Source organism: Oncorhynchus nerka, linkage group LG10, assembly GCF_034236695.1.
Source record: "Oncorhynchus nerka isolate Pitt River linkage group LG10, Oner_Uvic_2.0, whole genome shotgun sequence".
Taxonomy (NCBI): domain Eukaryota; kingdom Metazoa; phylum Chordata; class Actinopteri; order Salmoniformes; family Salmonidae; genus Oncorhynchus; species Oncorhynchus nerka.
The window spans coordinates 39,625,022-39,649,881 of record NC_088405.1 but is presented as its reverse complement, the minus strand read 5'-3'; the positions used below and the strand labels follow the sequence as shown (position 1 = coordinate 39,649,881).

Genomic DNA, 24,860 nt, shown 5'->3' with positions numbered 1-24,860 from the left:
GTGGAGGCCAGGTCATCTGACATGTGGAGATAATCCGTTCACCTACTCTGCGTCTAACAAAGACACGGCGGTTGGAACCAAAAATCTCAAATTTGGACTCATCAGTCCAAGGGACAGATTTCCAACTGTCTAATGTCCATTGATTGTGTTTCTTGGCCCAAGCAAGTCTCTGCTTATTATTGGTGTCTTTTAGTATTGGTTTCTTTGCAGTAATTCGACCATGAAGGCCTGATTCATGAAGTCTCGTCTGAGCAGTTGAGATGTGTCTGTTACTTGAACTCTGTGAAGCATTTATTTGGGCTGTACTTTTTGAGGCTGGTAAATCTAATAAACATATCCTCTGTAGCAGAAGTATCTCTGGGTCTTCCTTTCCTGTGGCGGTCTTCATGAGAGACAGTTTCATCATAGCGCTTGATGGTTTTTACAACTGCTCTTGAAGAAACTTTCAAAGTTGTTGAAATTTTCCGGATTGACTGATCTTCATGTATTAAAGTACTGATGGACTGTTATTTCTCTTTGCTTATTTGATTTGTTCTTGTCATAATATGGACTTGGTCTTTTACCAAATAGGCCTATCTTCTGTATGCCAACCCTACCTTGTCACAACCCAACTGATTGGCTCAAATGCATTACGAAGGAAAGAAATTCCACAAATTTACTTTTAACAAGGCACACCTGTTAATTGAAATGCATTCCAGGTGACCACCTCATGAAGCTGGTTGAGAGAATACTACTTTGAAGAATCTACAATGTAGAAAATTGTAAAAAAAGACCCTTGAATGAGTCGGTGTGGCAAAACATTTGACGGGTACTGTATATTTATCCTTTTTGAATTCAGGGTGTCACACAACACAATGTGGAATAAGTCAAGGGGTATAAATACTTTCTGAAGGCACTGTATTAAACCTTTTTTTTTAAATATAAATTGAAAGATTCATCATTTCCCTGTGCTCACAATCCAACACCCTAAGAACCCAATAAATACATACCATGGTCTTACATTTCCAAATAGTGGATTATTCCATTCAGGTCTAAAATGCTGTTGAATATAATCAATAGTTAGGGAATGGGAATGTAATGACAGCAAGTAAAGACAGGTGAAGGGTAACTGCAGCAACAGCCAACAGTGGTGCTGGGCTGTGTGCCCTGGGCAGTTAGGAGTTCACAGACTTTTGTTTAATGTAAGAGTAATGATTTCCCTTCTGGCCCTGTCACAGGGGAAAGTAAAGGGGCATGGAATTACTCGAAATAATCAATTATATTAATGTAGTACCCACAGTGTTGGGAATGAGAAAGATTTGAGCTTAATCACTCTGCAGTGCTACTCTATGACATGTACAGTATGCATGTTGCCATACTCTGATAAATGCCTAGATTTTCTGAGAGTGAGCATTGAGTAAGACATTGACCAAATAGCTTAATTATGGTACTGGAATGTGTTATGAATTATATATTTTTTTTATTGTGGTAAAAAGGTGTGTGTGTGTGTGTGTGTGTGTGAGCGCGCGCGCGCGCGCGTGCGTGTGTTCTTTGACTTGAGCATTGATTTGTCTGGGCACAGTCTCAGTTCACAATGCTTTTCTCATATCAGCCAAATTAAATTACTGTAGTGAAACATTACATTAAGGACCCTCAAAGAACAGGATAACCTACTAAAAACAATATCTTGGTTGGTTCGTTAACCCGAGGGTCTTCACAGACTCCACTCATGCTTTATTGGTTGAATTCTCCATAAAGAAGCCGTACACAGCCCTTCTAGTGGTCAAGTCCACGCTCCCATTTCATTGACCCCATGAATATGTGACGCAAGTACCCTAATGTTTTTTTGGTCACCCATACCAAAAAAAGTGCCAATGTAGACCAGGGAGAGCATTGGCGTCACACTCGTCTCACAGTGTATCGAACGAACGACAGAACAGCTGTTATACTGTACGTAGAAAGGAAGACCGTAAGTTGTGCAAGACACGTCTAGACAAGCAAGCATCCTTATTGGGAACTACGCTACTAGATCAGTGTATGCAATAGTGTTTGTATTATTGGTTTGTTGTAGGCTATATACGACCGTTTCTTTGTCTCTATAGTGATATGTTGTTACCGTGGGCAGCTTATAGCCTGCAATAAGAAAGCTTCGACTTCTTCCTCAACCCAACCGTCAGCCAACGGATAAAGGACACATGCAGAAGTTTACAGGTAACATGCATTTATATTATCTGCCACTTTCAATTGGTTCGCAATTTATGCAGGTGTATACCCCACCAATGAATCCAATATGAAATAATGTGGCTTCATTCATACCAATTGACTTTGTTCAACAGGAGATAGTTGTGTAAATATCTGATGATTCATAGCATCACGCCCCTGACATCTATAGTATACAGAATGGATTTAAAGGTAGTAAATGCGTAATAAAATGTGCATGCATATCTGGACAGATTGGAAACCGGCGAGGTAGTAATAACGTAATAACACCATTCGAAGACGGTCTACCTGCGTATAAGACTGTTGCGCTCTAATCTGACGACCAATCTAATACACTAAATGTGTATGTCGCTATAATCAGAATAATGAAAGGTTTTATTTTATGTTGAATTGGACAACAATGTGAATTCGCTGCGAAATAACCTTCGTACCTCCTGTTTTGAGATGTCTGGCAATGTCTCAAATCCATTTAATAACCGAGGCTGTAGCGCTGTAACAGGTGCTGGAAACTGAATCAACATGTTGAGGCGGGGATGTCAAGACTAAGCACAATCTATTTGATCGTACTTCAAATGAACTTCTTGAAATAAGCAATTGCAATATAAAACATTGTATTCTCCTATCACATGCATCATTTGTCATCATGTCATGTTGAAAGGTTTGAACCATAGAAACCTCATATAATCATTTAACAACCAATAGGTGCTTAGTAAACATCTCTCAAACAATCCGTTCTGAAAATTGTTTGTCTGTGTTATAGTTGCAATTGAGCTTAGTATAAGCCTTAAGAGAACACTGCCTTTCCCTTTAATAACTGCAGCTTAGCTTTAATTGGGGGATTTTGGTTGTCGACTACACGATGGCCCACTGGGCATAGTCATCAATTCAAAGTCTATTCCACATTGGTTCAACGTCATTAAATGACGTGGAAACAACGTTGATTCAACCAGTGTAAGCCCAGTGTGGGAGTTGAACTGGTCTTGAGGTTAGTCGTGTGAATGGGGTTTCATTGCTGATGTGACAGGTGACCTCCAGCACACAGTTGCTACCTTATTTAAGAGTCAATGGCCCTGTACACGCTCAAATTGTACCGCTGATACGACTGTGATACAGTTGACAGTTTTTCTGCACAAAAATAAATTCACAAGCATTGTGGATATATATATATATATATTGATATTGTTGTGATACAACAGAGAGTTTGACTGGAAAAAAAAAAAATATATATATATATATTTTTTCAGTCAAGCTCTCTGTTGTATCACAAAAATATCAATAGCATCACAACCATTGAGGCAAATGTGTTGTTGTACATCAGTTGTACAACATGACTGTGTAAGGAGCCATAAAATAGGAAATGCTTCAGCCAGTTATTCTCTTCCCAGCTTACTCTGCTACGGTCTGTTATAAACTGCTGATGCTGTCCAACCTCGGAGTTAAGGGCAGACTCCACTACATTCCATTTGCATAAGATTACATTTGATCATTTAGTAGACCCACCCTAACAAAGGAGGCCGAGCAGCATAGTGTAGAGATGATAATCGTGAATAAACAATGGTGGCCGTTATTCACTGGTTTCCCCCAGAAGATTTTGGCATGAAGTGAGAACTCCACTCAAGAATAAGAGATGGACCCTTCATAGATGTGTGTTGGACCAACAAGAGCATTTAGAGCAGTCAGCCATGGAACAACTCTAGGCTCTCAACAAAGAAGGAAGGAAGGATGAGGAAGATCAGGTCCCCAAAAGTGCTCATCTAAATCATTTGTATTGGCCAGCCCTTGCCAAACCAGTCCAATTCAAATATTATACATGAGTCTATCAGCAACAACTATACAGTCTTCACTCAATGTAAAACTGGCATTTTTTAGAACACCTACTCATTCATGGGTTTTTATTTATTTTTGACTTTTTCCACATTGTAGAATAATAGTGAAGACATCGAAACTATGAAATATCACATATGGAATCATGTAAAAAAAAACATATATATATATATATATTTACATCAAAATATATATCAAAATATATTTTATATTTTAAATTCTTCAAATAACCACCCTTTGCCTTGATGACAGCTTTGCACACTCTTGACATTCTCTCAACCAGCTTCACCTGGAATGCTTTTCCAAAAGTCTTGAAGGAGATCCCACATATGCTGAGCACTTGTTGGCTGATTTCCTTTACTCTGCGGTCCAACTCATCCCAAACCATCTTAATTTGGTTGAGGTCGGGGATTGTGGAGGCCCAGTCAACTGATGCAGCACTCCATCACTCTCCATGGTAAAATAGCCCTTACACAGCCTGGATGTGTGTTGTGTCATTGTCCTGTTGAAAAACAATTGATAGTCCCGCTAAGCCCAAACTAGATGGTGTGGCGTATTGCTGCAGAATGCTGTGGTAGCCATGCTGGTTAAAGTGTGCCTTGAATTCTAAATAAATCACAGACTGTGTCACCAGCAAAGCACCCCCACATTATTGCACCTCCTCCTTCATGCTTTACGGTGGGAAATACACATGCGGAGATCATCCGTTCACCCACATCGGGTCTCACAAAGACATGGCGGTTGGAACCAAAAATCTCCAATTTGGACTCCAGACCAAATTACAGATTTTCACTGGTCTAATGTCCATTGCTCTTGTTTCTTGGCCCAAGCAAGTCTCTTATTATTATTGGTGTCCTTTAGTAGTGGTTTCTTTGCAACAATTCGACCATGAACAGTTGATGTTGACATCCTCTGGACAGTTGATGTTGAGATGTGTCTGTTACTTGAACTCTGTGAAGCATTTATTTGGGCTGTAATTTTTGAGGCTGGTAACTGTAATGAACTTATCCTCTGCAGCAGAGGTAACTCTGGGTATCCCATTCCTGTGGCAGTCCTCATGAGAGCCAGTTTCATCATAGCGCTTGATGGTTTTTGTAACTGCTCTTGAAGAAACTTTAAACTTTCTTGAAATGTTCAGTATTGACTGACCTTCATGTGTTAAAATAATGATGGACTATCATTTATTTTTCGCTTATTTGAGCTGTTCTTGCCATAATATGGACTTGGTCTCTTGCCAAATAGGGCTATCTTCTGTATACCACCCCCACTACGTTGTCACAACACAACTGACTGGCTCAAACAAATAAAGAAGGAAAGAAATTCCACAAATTAATTTTTAAGAAGGCATACCTGTTAATTGAAATGCATTCCAGGTGACTACCTCATGAAGCTGGTTGAGAGAATGCCAAGAGTGTGCAAAGCTGTCATTAACGCAAAGGGTGGCTATTTGAAGAATCTCAACCATAAAATATTTTTTGATTTGTTTAACACTTTTTTGGTTACTACATGATTCCATATGTGTTATTTCATAGTTTTGATGTCTTCGCTATTATTCTACAATGTAGAAAATAGTAAAAATAAAGAAAAGCCCTTCAATGAGTAGGTCTGTCCAAACTTTTGACCGGTAGTCTAGTTAAGTTTTGATGTAGCCTTCCTTGCCAGGCTGGCTGATGAATAAGACTATAATATAACATATGCCACAATTTCAGTGTCTCGTTAAATGTTATTGAACCTGGCAGTTTCACACTCTTAAATAGTATAGCCAGATGAAATTTTTCTGAGACATTGCATTGTTCAGTCAGATAGGCATTTTGAGATGTGAAGACAACTTCGACTGAATCACAACTGTGTCAACAGTAACGACTAGCCTAAACCTGCTCTCATCAAAAGACAAAACCTGTTCATTCATTCAAAACCAGTAGAGCAGTACACCTTTAAATGTCACTGGAAACATTGATAGTCTTCTGTCAGCCAGACAGGCATCAATAAACCATTCATTCTGTGCTCATACAACCACTATTGTTGTACTGAATTATACAGAAATAACTCATTACCACTGTTAGATAATCATTGGGATTATTTCCACATATGCAATTGACTTCCACATGAACTAACAGATCCAAGGCAATAAGAGAAAAACAATATGAGAAAAAGAAAGACGAACACACAGTTGACGAAAGCCACTATGAACCAAGATTCTGGTTGATGGTTAGCCTGAGGACAATGCAGAGTCCAGTAGGAGGGAAAGAGGACAGCTAGCATGCAGCAGCAGTAGCAGCGGAACTGTCGCAGCCAGGCACTAGCAGCTTTTAGGTTACGGCAAATAGAGCCAAATGATGTCCTTTTACTAATGAACCACTGGCTCTGTCTGCTGCGGCACTATCGGTATGCACCTTGTTCTGCCACCTCTCAGAGCCCAGTCTCAGCCTTGCTTCTTTGATTTTGCCTCTTGGCTCATAAACAACAATTTAACAGAACAGAATCACCTCACAAATACCAAATGCCACTGGCATCCCACACCACTCATTTTCAATTCAAGTCTGTTCTGAGAATGGATTGGAATTGTTTTCGGGTATTGCAAAATTATCATTGTCTTAAATGCAGATGTTGAAGTAACCTCGTCCCCGGGCTGGAAGTCTAGGGCCGTGGTGTTGAGACTACACATGAAGTGACTTCCAATTTATGTTTGGAATTGAGTTTGAATTCACCGCAGCCCTTATCTCAATATATACTTCCCTGAGGTGCCAGGACAGGCCCATCCATTTATTAGTGTGGCGTATCCTAAGAAATGACTTATCTTTTTAACGTTGTTACTGATAACATATGTTTCTTGTTCCCTTTATATTACTATACAGCATTTTTTTTAAAGACTGACTTGCTCAGAGAAAGCTTAAAATATTCATACAGCTTCTATTCTTTCATGAGAATCCTAATTAGGAAACGGTAGTTGCAGCTACTCTGTTGAAAGCTAATTCAGTGCCAGTGGAGTTGACATTTGAATCAATACTGCATGGACTCTTTTTAAATGGGTCCCGATACATGTCTACAGCTCATTGTTAGGTCAAAGTCAATACAGAGAAATCTTACCTTTTTACACAGAGATAGACACATCCATTCCGCTGCAGTGTCGAAACAAATCACAGAAAGGCATTAAATCACAAAAATAAATGACATATTATGATAGTTTAGTGACTCAAATAGATTGATTAGTAATGAAACAAAACGTGTCTTCGTCTCTGTCACAAGACATTGCATACGGGTGTCATCAGCATGACCTCGTCAACTCAATGCAGTAATTGACGTCCGTCCTACTTACCTAGGACCAACTCTGTGGCATTGTGGATAGAGTGTTCACCCTGATATTGGAAGGTTGGGAGTTACATCCCTGGATGAGTCATACCAAGGACTATAAAAATGGGACCCGATGGCGGTAAGGACCTGTGACAGACTAACAGTGCTGTCTAGGAGGTGCACTTGAATACTGCAGAAACAGGATATAGGCGCCTGCTTCTATGGGCTGTTCCATCTCGCACAAGCTGATAGTATTCACACGCCTTGACTTTTTTCCAATACCCCATAATGTCAAAGTGGAATTATTTTTTTGAAAATGTTTACAAATGAATTAAAAACGAAATGCTGAAATGTTTAAAGTCAATAACTATTCAACCCCTTTGTTATGGCAAGCCTAAATACATTCAGGAGTAAAAAATGGCCTAATAAGTTGCATGGACTCACTCTGTGTGCAATAATATTGATTCACATGATTTTAGAAGGACTACTTCCTCTCTTTACCCCACATATATAATTATCTGTTAGGTCCCTCAGTCGAGCAGTGAATTACAAACACAGATTCAACTACAAAGAAGATGGTTTTCCAATGCCTCGCAAAGGGCACTTATTGGTAGATGGATACAAATGGAAAACAGACATTGAATATCCATTTGAGCATGGTGAAGTTATTAATTACACGTTGGATGGTGTATCAATACACCCAGTCACTACAAAGATACAGCCATCCTTCCTAACTCAGTAAGAAACCACTCAGCACTTTCACCATGAGGCCAATGGTGAGTTTAAAACAGTTGCAGAGTTAAATGGCTGTGATAGGAGAAAACTGAGGATGGATCAACAACATTTTAGTTACTCCACAATACTAACCTAACTGACAGAGGGAAAAGAAGGAAGCTTGTGCAGAATAAAAAATATTCAGAAACATTACATTTACATTTAAGTCATTTAGCAGACGCTCTTATCCAGAGCGACTTACAAATTGGTGCGTTCACCTTAAGACATCCAGTGGAACAGCCACTTTACAATAGTGCATCTAAATCTTTTAAGGGGGGTGAGAAGGATTACTTTATCCTATCCTAGGTATTCCTGAAAGAGGTGGGGTTTCAGGTGTCTCCGGAAGGTGGTGATTGACTCCGCTGTCCTGGCGTCGTGAGGGAGTTTGTTCCACCATTGGGGGGCCAGAGCAGCGAACAGTTTTGACTGGGCTGAGCGGGAACTGTACTTCCTCAGTGGTAGGGAGGCGAGCAGGCCAGAGGTGGATGAACGCAGTGCCCTTGTTTGGGTGTAGGGCCTGATCAGAGCCTGGAGGTACTGAGGTGCCGTTCCCCTCACAGCTCCGTAGGCAAGCACCATGGTCTTGTAGCGGATGCGAGCTTCAACTGGAAGCCAGTGGAGAGAGCGGAGGAGCGGGGTGACGTGAGAGAACTTGGGAAGGTTGAACACCAGACGGGCTGCGGCGTTCTGGATGAGTTGTAGGGGTTTAATGGCACAGGCAGGGAGCCCAGCCAACAGCGAGTTGCAGTAATCCAGACGGGGAGATGACAAGTGCCTGGATTAGGACCTGCGCTGCTTCCTGTGTGAGACAGGGTCGTACTCTGCGGATGTTGTAGAGCATGAACCTACAAGAACGGGCCACCGCCTTGATGTTAGTTGAGAACGACAGGGTGTTGTCCAGGATCACGCCAAGGTTCTTAGCGCTCTGGGAGGAGGACACAATGGAGTTGTCAACCGTGATGGCGAGATCATGGAATGGGCAGTCCTTCCCGGGAGGAAGAGCAGCTCCGTCTTGCCGAGGTTCAGCTTGAGGTGGTGATCCGTCATCCACACTGATATGTCTGCCAGACATGCAGAGATGCGATTCGCCACCTGGTCATCAGAAGGGGGAAAGGAGAAGATTAATTGTGTGTCGTCTGCATAGCAATGATAGGAGAGACCATGTGAGGTTATGACAGAGCCAAGTGACTTGGTGTATAGCGAGAATAGGAGAGGGCCTAGAACAGAGCCCTGGGGGACGCCAGTGGTGAGAGCGCGTGGTGAGGAGACAGATTCTCGCCACGCCACCTGGTAGGAGCGACCTGTCAGGTAGGACGCAATCCAAGCGTGGGCCGCGCCGGAGATGCCCAACTCGGAGAGGGTGGAGAGGAGGATCTGATGGTTCACAGTATCGAAGGCAGCCGATAGGTCTAGAAGGATGAGAGCAGAGGAGAGAGAGTTAGCTTTAGCAGTGCGGAGGGCCTCCGTGATACAGAGAAGAGCAGTCTCAGTTGAATGACTAGTCTTGAAACCTGACTGATTTGGATCAAGAAGGTCATTCTGAGAGAGATAGCGGGAGAGCTGGCCAAGGACGGCACGTTCAAGAGTTTTGGAGAGAAAAGAAAGAAGGGATACTGGTCTGTAGTTGTTGACATCGGAGGGATCGAGTGTAGGTTTTTTCAGAAGAGGTGCATGCATCCTGTTTGCGACAAGGCAATAAAGTAATGCTACAAAAAATGTGGCAAAGCAATTAACTTTTTGTCCTGAATACAAAGGGTTATGTTTGGGGCAAATCCAATACAACACATTAATGAGTAGCACTCTCCATATTTTCAAGCTTAGTGGTGGCTGCATCATGTTATGAGTATGCTTGTAATTGTTATCCACTGGGGAGTATTTGAGGATAAAAAATAAATGTAATGATGCTAAGCACAGGCAAAATCCTAGAGAAAAACTTGGTTCAGTCTGATTTCTACCAGGCACTGGGAGATGATTTCACCTTTCAGCAGGACAATAACCTAAAACAAAAGGCCAAATCTACACTGGAGTTGCTTACCGAGAAGATAGTGAATCTTCCTGAGTGGCTGAGTTACAGTTTTGACTTCAATCTATTTGAAAATCTATGGCAAGACCTGGAAATGGTTGTCTAGCAATGATCAACTACCAATTTATAGGGCTTGAAGAATTTAGAAAATAATAATGGGCAAATGTTGCACAGTCCAGGTGTGGAAAGCTCTTAGAGTCTTACCTAGAAAGACCTAGAAAGACAGCTGTAATCGCTGCCAAAGGTGCTTCTACAAAGTATTGACTCAGGAGTGTGAATATTTATGTAAATAATATATTCAATAAATTTGCGAATATTTCTGATTATTTCACTTTGTCATTATGGGATATTGTGTGTAGATGAGTGAATTACCTAGAAAGACCTAGAAAGACAGCTGTAATCGCTGCCAAAGGTGCTTCTACAAAGTATTGACTCAGGAGTGTGAATATTTATGTAAATAATATATTCAATAAATTTGCGAATATTTCTGATTATTTCACTTTGTCATTATGGGATATTGTGTGTAGATGAGTGAATTAAAAAAAATATTTAATCCATTTTGAATTCAGGCTGTAACATAACAAAGCAAGCATTTCGCTACACTCGCATTAACATCTGCTAACCATGTGTATGTGACAAATTAAATAAAATTGATTTGAAATAATAAGTCAAAGGGTATGAATACTTTCTGAAGGCACTGTACTTACCTAGGGTGGTGGTGTCATGATACTGTCATAGAAAATGTAATACAGCAAATAGTCATGACAGTTGGTGTCTGTTATGACAACCAAACACTGTCATGACACAACCATTGTTTGATTACTGAATTTGGTAGATTATGATTACTGAATTTGGTAGATATGGCCATTGTTTGACAAATATAAATAATGAATCCAAAGGCGTAATTTGTATTCCCTTTTCATTAGTGGTCTCAAACTCCTGGCCAGCGGGGCACATCAGATCCGTAAGCCGCAGTTTGGTGGCCCTGTCTGGAGTTTGAGACCACTGCACAAAACAGGAGCCAAAGTTATAGAATATACTGTATAAGGACACACTTCATTTTATTGCTCTTTATAACACTGTTCACTGATCTAAGTTGGTCTGGTAATTTCTTCAAGCTACAGTAAATTCATTCTTCCTGAAGAGAATCATGATCTCTTTTCTAATCAATTTCTCCCTGTATACAGTTCTCTGATTTATTTGAACTGGTATCCATTGATTATTTTTCCTTTGTTCTGAGTTGGGAGTCAGTGTGTTAGATTCAAGTTATTTTTGAGCCATTTTCTCCTCAGTCTATCTCTGCTGGAAGTATTTGATGCAAGGAAGCGTTCATGTAAGAAAGCCTATTGATTTCCTGACAGGCCAAATCAATACAGTCCCAGTAAATAGGCTTTGCTTTATGTCATGTGAGGTGTTTCTTTGATAGGATCAGACATTGCAATCAAAAAACAGAATTCTTACCGTTATTGGGGCTAACATGGAGACAATTAGTCATATCTGTTTATACTGTATAGCCAGCTAGATGCATAAAGAGGTCAATGGAACTCGACCGAACAATGTAAATGCCATGGATACGCATGGGGGAAAGTTCCTGAATCTTCTTATTTCCCCCCTGCAAAATTAGCCTACATTTAGGCTGGGTTCGAATACCCATACTTACATACCGTATGCTACATACTTAATGAGTATATACTACATACTATATACCATTAGTAGTTAGTTAGATAGCTTATAGTAAATATACTGGCAAGTTTGATGTATAAGTAGCCAATTAACGTTAGGTAGCTATCTAAAATACAGGTACATACTGCTGTAATGATATACTATGTAGTTCGTAAGGACAGCGTAGCTAGGAAATTGTCAGCCAACAGAATGTGTAAGTTGATCAACATTTTCTTAACATTTGTCATAATAGGTTAAAGCAATTCATTTGTATCCGCTCTCGTACTTCGGGCTGTATATTTTTCGAAATTTTCTTCAAATCTGAAAACGATGTGAAGCCACGCCCATTTCCCGAAGAATTGCATTATGGGCCCTAAAGTACAGAAATAGTGTCCTCTGCGTGTATACTTTATATTTTGGAGAATTTAGTACGACATATGGGAACTTTTGGCATACTAACTATATCCATACTATGACCAATAAGCATACTATGTACTTCATTCACGTCACAAATAGTACGGTTAGTGCGGTTAGTATGAGTATTCGGACACAGCTTTAGTCTATTATTTGTATGTGTATTTCACACTATGTTAAGGTAAACATCAGAGTATAATGCTGTATGGATGTCAACCCCAATACATGTTCATGTCATCGTCAGCAATAAACTGTATTACAGTTAAAAACGACTTTGACTACCACCTCTAATTTATTTTATGCTAGCTATGCTATATACAAAACAGGAGTTAGCATATACAAAACAGGAGTTAGCATATACAAAACAGGAGTTAGCATATACAAAACAGGAGTTAGCATATACAAAACAGGAGTTAGCGTTTAGCAGTCACTTCTTCTATACCTGAAAAGGGACAACTTCTAAATGTTGTGCTGCGAAATCTGCCAAATACCCTGTATATCCAAATCGGACTTTAGTAACCACACTGTGGGCCTGTCCTAATACATCTATCATGATGCATTTGAAGAATATTCACTTTGTTAGATCAGATTTGTTGAAATGTGCATCATCTGGCATCCTTCTTCTATCCCCCACGGTCTGCGTTCCATTGACCTCTTCACCGCATCTATCCAACTGATTCTGGACCACGCTAGGAGACCATATAAATGTCTATACTAAATGTGACAATCCTGTCAAATAATTAATAACGGTTTCATTTTCTTTTTCCAGATGGACTGGCTCACACCGGAGATGTGAAGTGTGTTATGTGAAGCCAAGGTGTCATCCCACCTTATAGGTGGTGGGGAGAGATGCTGCACTCTGTTGCCATGACAGCGGATGTCCTGTTTGTTATGTGGTTTCTCATGACCAGTAGTCAGTGTAATCCCGTGGCAGACTTGTTGGTGAGCCGGGAACGCTTTGAGCATGTCCTGACCCAGGCCAGAGAGGACAAGTATGACAAGCAGCAGGCCTCGGAGGGGGCGCTCAGTTACAGCACCCAACAACAGCTGAAGGAGATCAGCTTCATGGGCCTGGAGGCCAATAGAGGGGTCAGCAATAGAACTTCTGTCAACAGATCCAGGACGAACTCCAGCTCCCAGAAACGTGGTGGATCCAAGGGTGGGAAGGCATCACAGGAGTTGTGGGAAGAGCAAGAGGGGGGCCTGAGTCGAGTAGACGAGGGCCCTACAAGTGAAACAAACCTCTCTCTCGACGCTATCGACGAGTACGCATATCCAGATTACAGGGGGAAGGGCTGCATTGATGAGAGTGGCTTTGTGTTTGCCATCGGGGAGAAATTTACTCCGGGGCCCTCCACGTGCCCTTGCCTCTGCACGGACGAGGGACCCCTGTGTGCCAAGCCTGAATGTCCCAAAGTTCACCCTCGCTGCATCCGGGTGGACACCAGCCAGTGCTGTCCAGAGTGCAAGGAGAAGAAGAACTACTGTGAGTTCAGGGGAAAAGTCTACGCAACGCTACAAGAGTTTAAGGTGAGTCTGGAAATTAGATCTTTAAAGATTTACAGGGTCGTATTCTCTAGGAACCAAACAAAAGCCAACAAGCCAAAAAGGGAAGGGATTGCCTCAACATGTCCAATAAGAAACATTTGTGTTTGTTATCCGTTGCAAAACGTTTGGCTACATGAATGTCTCTTCGACAGTCTGTGCTTCACGAGATCAACCTCTGAGTTGAAAAGAAACTCTAGCACACTGGTGATCTACATTCGCCACAGATTGAATGCATCTTGTTACCAACGTTTCAGTCTCAGTAGACCTTCATCAGGGAAACTGTTGATAGCCTGCCAGTTGTATGCTGGGTTCATCGTGAGCACTATACCAAGACAACAATCCTTTTCAGTGCAGCAAGCAAAAAAGCAGCCAAGCACATTTAAAAGTTTGCATTTATTTTATTCACACAAAGCTTGAATTTTACTTGGCGCTGCTGAATTAAATAGTACGGTTTAAGCTTAAGAGTATTTTTTCCCTTGATATTCCTATCTTGATGCACTTGCTAGTTTTTGTGGAGTTATCTATTTTAAGCCAAGCTCAGGAGACCTCAAAAGGCCTTATCTCTTGATTTACTATACCATCAACTTTCTATTCTATATTTGATCAAAAATGTATTATATGCGGCTGTATAATGCGTCCCTTTGTGCTAGCACTGGAGGTTCACACCAAGAGGTTAGGTCTAATATGGGATTTATTTCTGCTAACGCAGAGTGATACAAGCAGCTCTGTATGGAGAGGCACAGCTTGTTGCTCTCCTGGGAGAAGTCTGCAGAGAGAGAGAGAGAGAGAGAGAGAGAGACAGAGAGATCAGAGAAAGAGAAGAGAAAGAGAAAGAGGGAGAGATACCGACTTCCACTGAAGTAAATAGCACTATCCTCTGTGGGTGCCTGCCTATGGGATTTGAAACAAAGCAACAGGCAGAGCCTTCTGGTTGATTGCTGTGTTCTGCGGTGGTACAGTAAGTGGCGTCTCTCTTGCCGTTTTTCACAGTGGAGTGCCAGGCCGAAGCTCGAGACGCTCTGCAATCAACTTGATCCATGCTGTTAGGATTAACCTATGGTCTCTGATTAAAAGGAAAGCCTCACATGGCCACGAGTGCCTTCAGAGTAAAACCTACAGCGGTAACATCTCCAGTCGAGAGGGGTGACTTGGTTGAAGGCGTATCGTCGGCACAAGCTGCATCAGACAGTCTTTCGGACCTGTTTTTCTCCAATACTTTCAGAAATGGAAAGCTCCATTAAACAAACAAACTGTTCTCTCTTGTTCACAAAGCAATACACTTGGAAGCTTCTATCTGTTACCCACTGAGCACACAATCAGCACATTGATTTCCCCATTTTCGGTTGATTGCGCACTGAAGTTAATTTCTCCTCTCCTTCAAATAAAGTATTTATTTCCAATAACGTTCTGTAAGATCGGAACTCCCTGTGTTCTAAGCTTTGCGGCTGAATGTTCGATGTTTAATGTCATTGTGTTGGCTGGTGGGACGGACATGTGTGTGTGCCTGTGTGTGTGTGTGTGTGTGTGTGTGTGTGTGTGTGTGCCTGTGTGTGTGTCTGTGTCTGTGTCTGTGTGTGTGTGTGTGTGTGTGTGTGTGTGTGTGTGTGTGTGTGTGTGTGTGTGTCTGTGTGCGAGTGAGTGCTTACATGAAAGAGATTTACAAATAGTCTTTCTCCCTCTGCCCCCAGGTGTCTCCGTGTGAGAAGTGTCGCTGTGAGGGGAGTGGAGAGGTGTTGTGCTCTGTGTCAGCATGCCCTCAAACAGAGTGTGTCGATCCAGAGTATGAGCCTGATCAGTGCTGCCCCATCTGTAAGACCGGTGAGTGATCATGCTTGTCTCAAAACACTTACGTTACCTTAATACAGAACACACAGCATGCACACATGCAGCACTGAGCCATTTCATTTACCATTTGAATTTGAGTGTTTGTCTTTGGGAAATCATACATGATTGGCCAGAAAAATCATGTCTTATCATAGTTTGTTGCAGTGCTATTAATTAATATGATTGTGTGTAAATGTGAATGCCTCTTTTATTACCCAGCCCTATTTTTTTTCCAACGTGAACAGATGCTCCTGGTAAGTTGCCACAATATGCTGGTGTAAATAAAAGGCGAATCAAGATTTGGGAATCCTGGGTTAGGGTGAGAACCTTCTGATTTGAAAGCATTGCACTTGCATCTTATAGGATTGCCTCTCTGGCTCACTGTGGATTATCTGAAATAGTTTCAGATGATTTTAGACAGCATGTCCTAGATTGTGTCCCCTTGTTTTTCATGGCGTGACTCTAATGCAACATGGCAATGTCAGCAACGTTGCCTCCTTCAGCAAAAAATTATGATGACTGGTGATATGCATCTCGAACTTATCTCGGCCACTTAAAGCGATGCCGTACCACAAACAAGGGAAATGCAGTCAACATGAAATTAAATATCTTCATATTTGCTCTATTGCTGCAAACACACAAAAACTGATACCAACAAACAATAATACCTTTGTCATCTTCACTTGTGAAATACCACCATTTAATATTAGTACTGTATTGTTTTCTGAAATACATTAAATTGATAGTGATATTTTTTCAATAGCTATTTTTGCATACATGTGCATCCTGTCTCTTCAGCAGTAGTGCTCTCACTTTCTCAAGAGATGTCTTGGAATGCTAAAGTTAGTACAAGTTCTTTGGTGCTGAGATTTGAACAACTCAATGTTTGCCCCAAAGTCAGGTTTTGGTGGGTTCCATTTTCAGAGTTAAGTATCTGCAGAGAAGAGGCACAAGGACCTGCACTAGGAGAAATATGGCATACTGTATGTGGTGTCCATGTATATCAAAGATCCAAACAAATCTATGCGCTCATTCAGGCAATAAGAGCTTTGTAGTGTTGTGGTTTTAAAATGAATCAAGGCCAGCTTCAGTCCCTCTATTACCATAAGATTACCACATTTCAATTCCCCCCGTTTTAGAGTAGCACTGTAAAAATGTAAAGTGGTACTTGACTGTACATTTGAAACACATTTTGTCATGGCTCCATTTATCACATTGGAGGTAACACCCAGATGCAGACAGCGTTGAAGAAACAAACGTTTATTCCTGACAACAGGGGCAGGCAATCAACAGGTCAAGGCAGGCAGGGGTCAATAATCCAGAGAAGGTATAAATGGTCCAGAACGGCAGGCAGTCTCAGGGTCAGGGCAGGCAGAATGGTCAAAACCCGGGAAGGACTAGAAAACAGGAGCAGGAAAACAGGCAGGAGCAGGGAAAAACGCTGGTAGGTATTAAAGAACACAATGAACTGGCAACAGACAAACAGAGAATACAGGTATAAATACTCAAGGGATAATAGGGAAGATGGGCTACACCTGGAGAGGGGTGGAGACAAGCACACAGGTGAAACAGATCAGGGTGTGACATGATTGAGAAGTGCTTGGGTCGGTAGATTTTTTCATGGGCCTCAACATGGGTTTAGGTGTCTTCATTGTTTCATTGTGTTTCATAGTCTAGGCTACATTTACATGGTCTTGTAACAAAAATAAATGTTACTCATTTTCTGGCGTCTGTAAGAGGGCAATTGTCAGCCCTTGTAAAGGCCACTTATATCTGAATCAAGCTGAGAAGTTAACCTTTTTCTCATACGTCTCTGTTAATGATGCGCATCCAGCTGCTTTAAGGGACTATGCAAAAAAAAAACATTGGTGCGTCCCAATAATGATCTCCTTTCTTCTAAAGTGTACACTCATTCACACACTCATTCACTACTTCCCACAGAGCTCAAAGCATTGAGCTCTGAGGGAGTTTCCACCCTATTTCTTAGAGCAATTATTTCCTTTAAAATCTGTGAAGTCAAGTGAACAAGGAGGAGAGAGACATAATTGGGACGCAGGAAGAGTGTTGATTCAGGAAGTTGTGTTACTGGGCCAGTAGGCAGCATCTTCATTCTGATCTCAGTGTCCTAGTGTTGCACATTTATGGACACTAGGTTGTTCTGGTTCTCATGTGTTTAATACCCTGTCAAAGAGATGGAAGTACATACTCATTTGCTTCCCTTGACGGTCCCTTCCCACTGGGCACAGACATCAATTCAATGTCCATTCCACATTGGTTCAACATGATTTAATTGAAATGGCATGGAAACAACTTCCGTTAAACAGTGTGTGCCCAGTGGGTTGCCACCTCATTCACATTTCTTACATTACGTGTCCTTGTATGTTAACGTGTACGTAGACAACACAACTTTTGCTGTGATTTTTGATTACAGTAAGTGATCTTTATGTCCCTGTGCACTTAAATGTTGATTACAGATCTACCAAACTTAAGCAGCTTAACCATTCTCCAATACGTTTGACTCAGGTAGTCTCTTAAGTTGTTCACTGTATCGTAGGAGTGCCAGGCTCACATACAGATGTTGTCTAAGGGGGAAACAGCTGTTGCGACCTCCTGAGCGCTCCATGCATCTGAAGTATGACATCAAAGCACCTCTCATTGCTAATGGCCATCATGTCGCAGGCAGGATGGGAGACTCACAAAAAAAGATTGTCTAGTTGTGGAAAATACCATGTACTTGGGTCAGTAGATTACAGTAGATGTCCTTACTGACATGTTCAATATAAATTATGTTTTTAGAAGAACATCTGAGAAATAGAAGTTGGTCAATTAAGTCATAGCCTACTTGGCATTAATGCTGTCATTCTTTTATCTCATTTTTTTTTTACATACATTACATTACTATAATGAATTATGATAGGAGGCATTCTATTAACATTGTAAAAAGCCTACGTATTGGGAAGTTTGATAACTTCATCTATTATCTAATCATTCGCGATCGTCAGCGAGAGCAACTTGTCTCAGATGTGTTGTTCACGCTGTACGCAAAGAGACACTTGAGGAAGACCCACGGGGGACAGATGAAAGTGAGAGATATCGCTAGCATCCAACCCAGGCAGTTGCTCATGAATATCAAAGAACATCTGTGGCATTGCAACTTTGTGAAATTAAAACAGGTTCACATTAGGTTTTTACCTGTTCATTGAACCAGGGTAATCTATCATGAAGATACAATCATCGCATCGTATTTGGTATTACATAACAACTAAAATACAGGATGGCAGAATGCATGCACAGGTGCAGTCAATTGAAGTGTGGAAGAAAGACAAAAACAACCTTTCTCATCCTCTTAATACTTCTAAAGAGTCCATGCACGTGTTTTGTGCACAAATTCAATTATACCTGTCGACACAATGGATTAAAAGTATACTAAGGAAATTTAGCATCACTTCTGTAAGTTTTAAGTTTCCTGCTGCTTCCAAGAATCCAGTAGTTGACTTTACTGACTCTAACTCCCTCTGTCCTCAATGCCTCAGTGGTGGTACTGGTAGCCCCTCCGTCTCGAGTTTTGCTCGTGCAGACCATCGCCTTGGCAACACTTAAGGAAACAAGTGGTGCTCTCAAAGGCTCAGACATTGGGGTCGACACTCATCCCAGGAGGTTGTAATAAACAGTCGAGACCGTAGCCAAAACCCTTTCAAATGGCAAAACACAAGAGGAAGAAGCCTGTTCGCTATGGGGAACAGCAACTCTCTCATTTAAAATGAGGGAGGTATTGGTAAAAATATTAATTGAAGAGGTTTAGAGATGCCGTGAAAATATATTTAAGAGCTCTTTCAAAATGGCAGGGGTAGGAGACATATATGGTGGTGGGGATATTAGACTGCATTGATTTCCCACTTCGAAGCAGCTCTCGACCACCCTTGATTATGAAGGAAAGCAATGGCTTCCATTCTCGATGGCTTCCATTCTCGATGCTATTACTCCTACTCATTAAATGCAAAAGCTCAGCTGTCCATAACCATTCAACTGTGCAACATTTTGCTCTTTGTATTTCAATAATGCTCCCCGCAGACTCTATTAGACAACTTGCAAGACTATTACGATGGAAATATGTGTAGGTTTATTTCAGGCACCTTTGCTTTAGCTTATTTGTTTTACATGGAAACACAGACAATGACAGCTTGTGAGATTAACATGAATGGAAAATGCTCTACTACTAGATAAACACTAAAACCTAACATAGAAGGTGTGCTGATTCACAGAACGTAAAACCTGGCACTGTCTTACACCATCGACTGTTCCAGAATATGTGGCAGCACATATTCAAAACGGCACACTCATTCTAGTGTAACATGTTGGGAAGTAAATGATTCATAGCATAGAAAATCACTGCTCGAAAGGCTTCTCACACCCAAACAATTTCTATGACCATTTTCACAAAGGCAAGGCATTTTGCTGCATTCATAATGCATATGTACTAAAGAGCTACATTACGGGAAGGGATTTCTCACTATTCTGCTATTTCCCTTACCTCAACTCTCAGAGCCAGTAAATTGGAGCATTAAAGATGTGTACATTATAACGATGTGTCCCTGATTTATTTCTATCTCTCGTCTACCGCCAGTAGCGTTGAGCCACAGGTGCTAATGGCTGCTTCTTTCACATTCAGCCCACCGGCTCAGTTTTCAGTACCTATTACACAATCACATTTTGGACTGTCCATTTGTGTTTTCTGATATAGTCTGATGCTTGAGGTTATTAATGGTGGATAATGCTCTTTTGAGGCCCATTTAATGTTTTCGGATAAAAACCACTTTCTACTGTCAGAGAGAAGAGAGATGTTGTGTTAATGAAGCCATGGTGGCTAAATGATGGGTATTCGTGTGATAAGCAGAAAGAAAGGGGGACAGCAATGAGTAAGCACAGCAGAGAGGCACATCATGGGTGCATACATTAATAGGATTGAGTGTCATGCTAATCATTCTGTCCACAAATGGATGACGGGGCTGTCTGTCGCTCAAGTCTTAGCTCCATAGCAACATTTCTCCTGGTTTGTATTGGGGTGAAATATACCTCTTTATAGCATCGCACATTATTTACCAGTTTGTCTCAATTATTTTGATGGACTATCCTTGAGGAAATATTTTGCTCAATGTTATTAATGACTCAATTGCGACAGAAGACGGGACATGTGGTGAGTTGTTATTCAGGGAGGGTTTCTTCAGTCTTCATCTAGAGTTATAAATCTGTGAGTGCTCGCATTTTGACAGCCCCAGCAAACTGTTCACTATAGATTGATGCGCCAGCATGCCTCTCCTCAGTGCTTCTGTCCAGTGAAGATTCCTATTGCTTCAGCTGAAAGACTCACAACTTATCAGTGGGAGCAGCATCTTAATACCAGAATAGTGTTGCTCAAGCTCATGTTTTTTTTTAAGGAGTAACCATTGCCTGCAGCTGTATGTCATGTTGTGGCTTCAGCTCCAGGAATGGGTATTTGGGTCCATGCTGCTTGAACGATAAGGGATGATTTATGTGAATATATTTTTAGCCAGTTGTGGAAGACAAATGGAGCTTCTTGAGACAATGGCCACCGTTTCAAAACTGGGAACCAGAGCTAAGTAGGTTATAATGTAGGTCACATGTAAACTAAAAATTGATGAACAGAGATTTTACATTTCAGTTCAACTGCATTTATTAATAGAATATTGATGTTTTGCAAAGTTGTATGTCTGATTTAAGCATGATGTTGAAGTGGTTTTGATCATATGTGCATTAGTAACATTATTTTTCATCAGAAAGACAATCCAATGAAGGGTAACGAATTTGGGCATGTCTTCCTTTTTAACACCTGTTCAGGGGTTCGGCACCATGAAAAACAGCTCAGTGGGACTGTTGTTGGAGTGTGTGGAATTCTAACACTGCAGGGTGTCGGCATCTCAACTGTCCAGTGTTCTTCCCGATTTGTATTGGCGTGATTGATAAACAGTAGTGATTATTTCATAGTTTTGATGTCTTCAATATTATTCTACTATGTATAAAATAGTGAAAATAAAGAAAAACCCTTGAATGAGTAGGTGTGTCCAAACTTTTGATTGGTACTGTGTATTATGGCGACATTTGGTGACGTTTTTTTTCGTTTTGGTCTTCAGCAAGTTTGTTTTTGGTTGTTCATACATTTTTTTCAGTGAGGCAAGCCAAATTCGGGAGCCGAAGTCTACGTCTCTTCATTGGTGATTGGTAAACAGTAGCGATTCTTCAATTAAGTGTTTGTTGTCATTCAACAAGAGACAATTTGTTTTCATTATTTTTTTTCACCTGAGAAATACTGCACCAAACACCTTAGTTATATGTAAAATTGCGCAACTAAGATCTGCTCAGCAAAAAAACGTAAAAATTTAAGAAATATTTATTGAGTTATCTATTACTATTTTGAGGTTGCGTATACTGTCTACGGAATCTCAAGATGGACAAACAGTACTACTGAAGCTTTTTTGTCATTTTTCAACAAAGGTATTTTAAGGGAGTATGCGAGCACACTTATTCGGTTTGCCCAGCCGAGTTTGCCTAGGCGCTAGTTGAACCAACGCATGCTGACGGCTTTAGCCAGCCCATCCACTCCATTCACAATCCCACTAAGCTATTTTTCAGGGTAGATCAGCTCTTTGATTGACTGTATACAAAATCATTGAGATTGTCTGAGATCACTTTAACAGTTACCTTGATTTTTCTTTTGCCAGGGCCAAACTGTTATGCAGACACACAAGTGATCCCAGCTGGGCGCGAGGTGAAGATTGATGAGTGTACAATCTGCTACTGCACGTATGAAGTGGGCACGTGGCAGATCGAACATCAGGCTACCTGCAGCAAGAATGATTGCCAGGTGAGCTAGAGACTGGCCCTGACAGTGGGTATGGGGGCAGGGGCTATGGATCCATAGGCGCCCTCGCCATGTCCATGTCAGCCAGCACGCAACTCAACGCTAGCCTGATTAAACCAGACTGAACGCTGGTGAGCGCAAAAAATATTGAATGCAGCATTCAGTCTAGTTTAACCTGGCTACCTCAATGCAGCCTTCACCCAGTCTATACCAGACATCAAGGTCATCCCTAGACCGTATGATTTCTGCATTTACAATCACATGTATTATTAAATCAAGCTTTATATGAAGAGTTTGAATCCATATACAGAATATCTATTTATCTATGTACTGAATTATTTATGGAGAAAAACTAGCCAAAACATATTTTTTATAGCCACTGCATTTTATTAAACTGCAATGAATTGGGTTAGAGGTCAAATAAACATCATGGAATGTATAGAATCCTTATTGTCTGTGTTTCATAGAGGTAGAAACCATAGCCTACTGACAGGTGGTGTCATTCTTACACGATGCACCACCTGAAGTAAAACAATGGGTAAAACTTGTAAGGTTTCGATATGAAAATTGTACGTCATTTTGAAAATAACTTAGTGAAGAAATGTAAGAAATTACATGACTGTTTTGTGATTTACTTATATGTATTTTGCAATTTCAATGTGTTTTGATTTTATGCGCTTTTTGTAAGCAGTTCTCTTTGTATTATGTATTCACGTTTAAAATAAACAGCAACCTGTGCGCTGTAGGTGCTTGTATGATAATATCAATCAATTTCTTGAACCAAATACATTTTTAAAAAGTATAATATTTTTTTTTTCAATTGTATTTTTTTTTTTATCCAACTCCAGATACAAACTTATACATACGAACAACAACTTACAGACACACAGAAATTATGACTACCTCTCATCTGCCCAGACCCACATGCTCACACCCCCATCCCCAGTGCCTGCATTATCGTTTGCCACTTGGCCTTAAATTGTACCAATTTATTTTTCTTGGTCGCCCATGCTATTTCAATATTTCAATAGTAAATATTTTTATTTTTGCCATTATGTTAATTTGGCATGTTTTTAGTTTGTTTTTTCAAGATGAGCGATGGGAAGAGAATCATCCAGTCCATTGGGTATCTCACTACACCATGTCTTGAAATATGCAGGCAGATGGATTAAAAGTAAGTTTACATTGTAATTTTTCTGACAACCAACTTTCTAGTTCCGCCCACAACTTCTGAACTTTATAGCATTCCCAGAAAGCATGGATTATTGAGTCGTTATTAGTTTTACACTTAAGACATGAATCTGCCATTGTGTTGTAGAATTTTCGAATTTATCTTGTATAATAAATTCTATATATTATTTTATACTGGATTAAGCACACATTTCTGTTAACTGTAATTCTGTTAGTGATGCTCCAACTTCCCTCCTTCTTATGCCAACATCAGTTCTTTTTAAGTATTGGTTCCAATAGTTTACATTTATTTCTAAGATATTGTCAGTTGGATAGGCTCTCTGCAAGGTTTTGTATATCTCCCCTATCATATGAACATCCTTTTCCGACTGAAATAGGATTCCCTCAAGGTTGCTTGATGTCCAAAATATATTTTGTGATATGTAACTTTTAAGTATGTATTCGAAACTGTCTGCATTGGAGTTTCCAAAATCACTTTTTAATTCTGTCATGGAAATAATGTATTTTCTGTTACCAAGTAATTTTCAGTTTCTGTGCCTTTATATTTACGTTTTCCATGTGGACCAATGTATCTGTGAATTCTGAAAAGCTATCCAAGGATTGTTCCAGAAGGTTGTGTTTTTAGGGCGTGATATTGGTTCTTGTAGAACACGTTTCATTTTCTGCCAAATTGTTATAGTGTTCTTAACTATGAAGTTGTTAATGTTTTTAGCTTTATCCTTTGAAAATAGACACGTAGAAAGATTCTGGGGATGAGCATGTGCAGCTTAAGTATGTACACATTGTTCCTCTTTAGTGCATTTAACCACATGTCGTAAGTAAAAGCCTTGTGTAGCGAGTTGATCCAATTCCAGGTCTGGAAGGGTAAAACCACCCTCAGACATAGGACAATGTAAAACTTTCCTTTTTATTCTATGAATTTTATATGCCCATATAAAGTCTGTTATGACCGGGTATACTTTAAAAAAAATTTTTTTTTTTTAATTTCACCTTTATTTAACCAGGTAGGCTAGTTGAGAACAGGTTCTCATTTGCAACTGCGACCTGGCCAAGATAAAGCATAGCAGAGTGAACAGACAACACAGAGTTACACATGGAGTAAACAATTAACAAGTCAATAACACAGTAGAGAAAAAAAAGGGGGAATCTATATACAATGTGTGCAAAAGGCATGAGGAGGTAGGCGAATAATTACAATATTGCAGATTAACACTGGAGTGATAAATGATCAGA

The 24,860-nt window shown here is 40.5% G+C and overlaps 1 protein-coding gene across 1 annotated transcript; it reads left to right on the top strand.

Moving 5' to 3' along the window:
* The first annotated feature begins 1,911 nt into the window (after positions 1-1,911).
* LOC115136366 (brorin-like) lies at positions 1,912-24,597 on the top strand. Its single transcript, XM_029671954.2, has 4 exons — positions 1,912-2,190; positions 12,957-13,717; positions 15,424-15,553; positions 22,297-24,597. Exons 2-4 carry the CDS (start codon positions 13,037-13,039, stop codon positions 22,446-22,448), a joined length of 963 nt encoding a protein of 320 aa, XP_029527814.1. The 5' UTR covers positions 1,912-2,190; positions 12,957-13,036; the 3' UTR covers positions 22,449-24,597.
* The last annotated feature ends 263 nt before the right edge of the window (positions 24,598-24,860 follow it).

Coding starts and splice junctions, on each gene's coding strand:
- LOC115136366 (XM_029671954.2), top strand. CDS start 13,037: ATGCTGCACTCTGTTGCCATGACAGCGGATGTCCTGTTTGTTATGTGG. Junction 13,718..15,423: donor CAACGCTACAAGAGTTTAAG/GTGAGTCTGGAA, acceptor CTCTGCCCCCAG/GTGTCTCCGTGTGAGAAGTG. Junction 15,554..22,296: donor CTGCCCCATCTGTAAGACCG/GTGAGTGATCAT, acceptor TTCTTTTGCCAG/GGCCAAACTGTTATGCAGAC.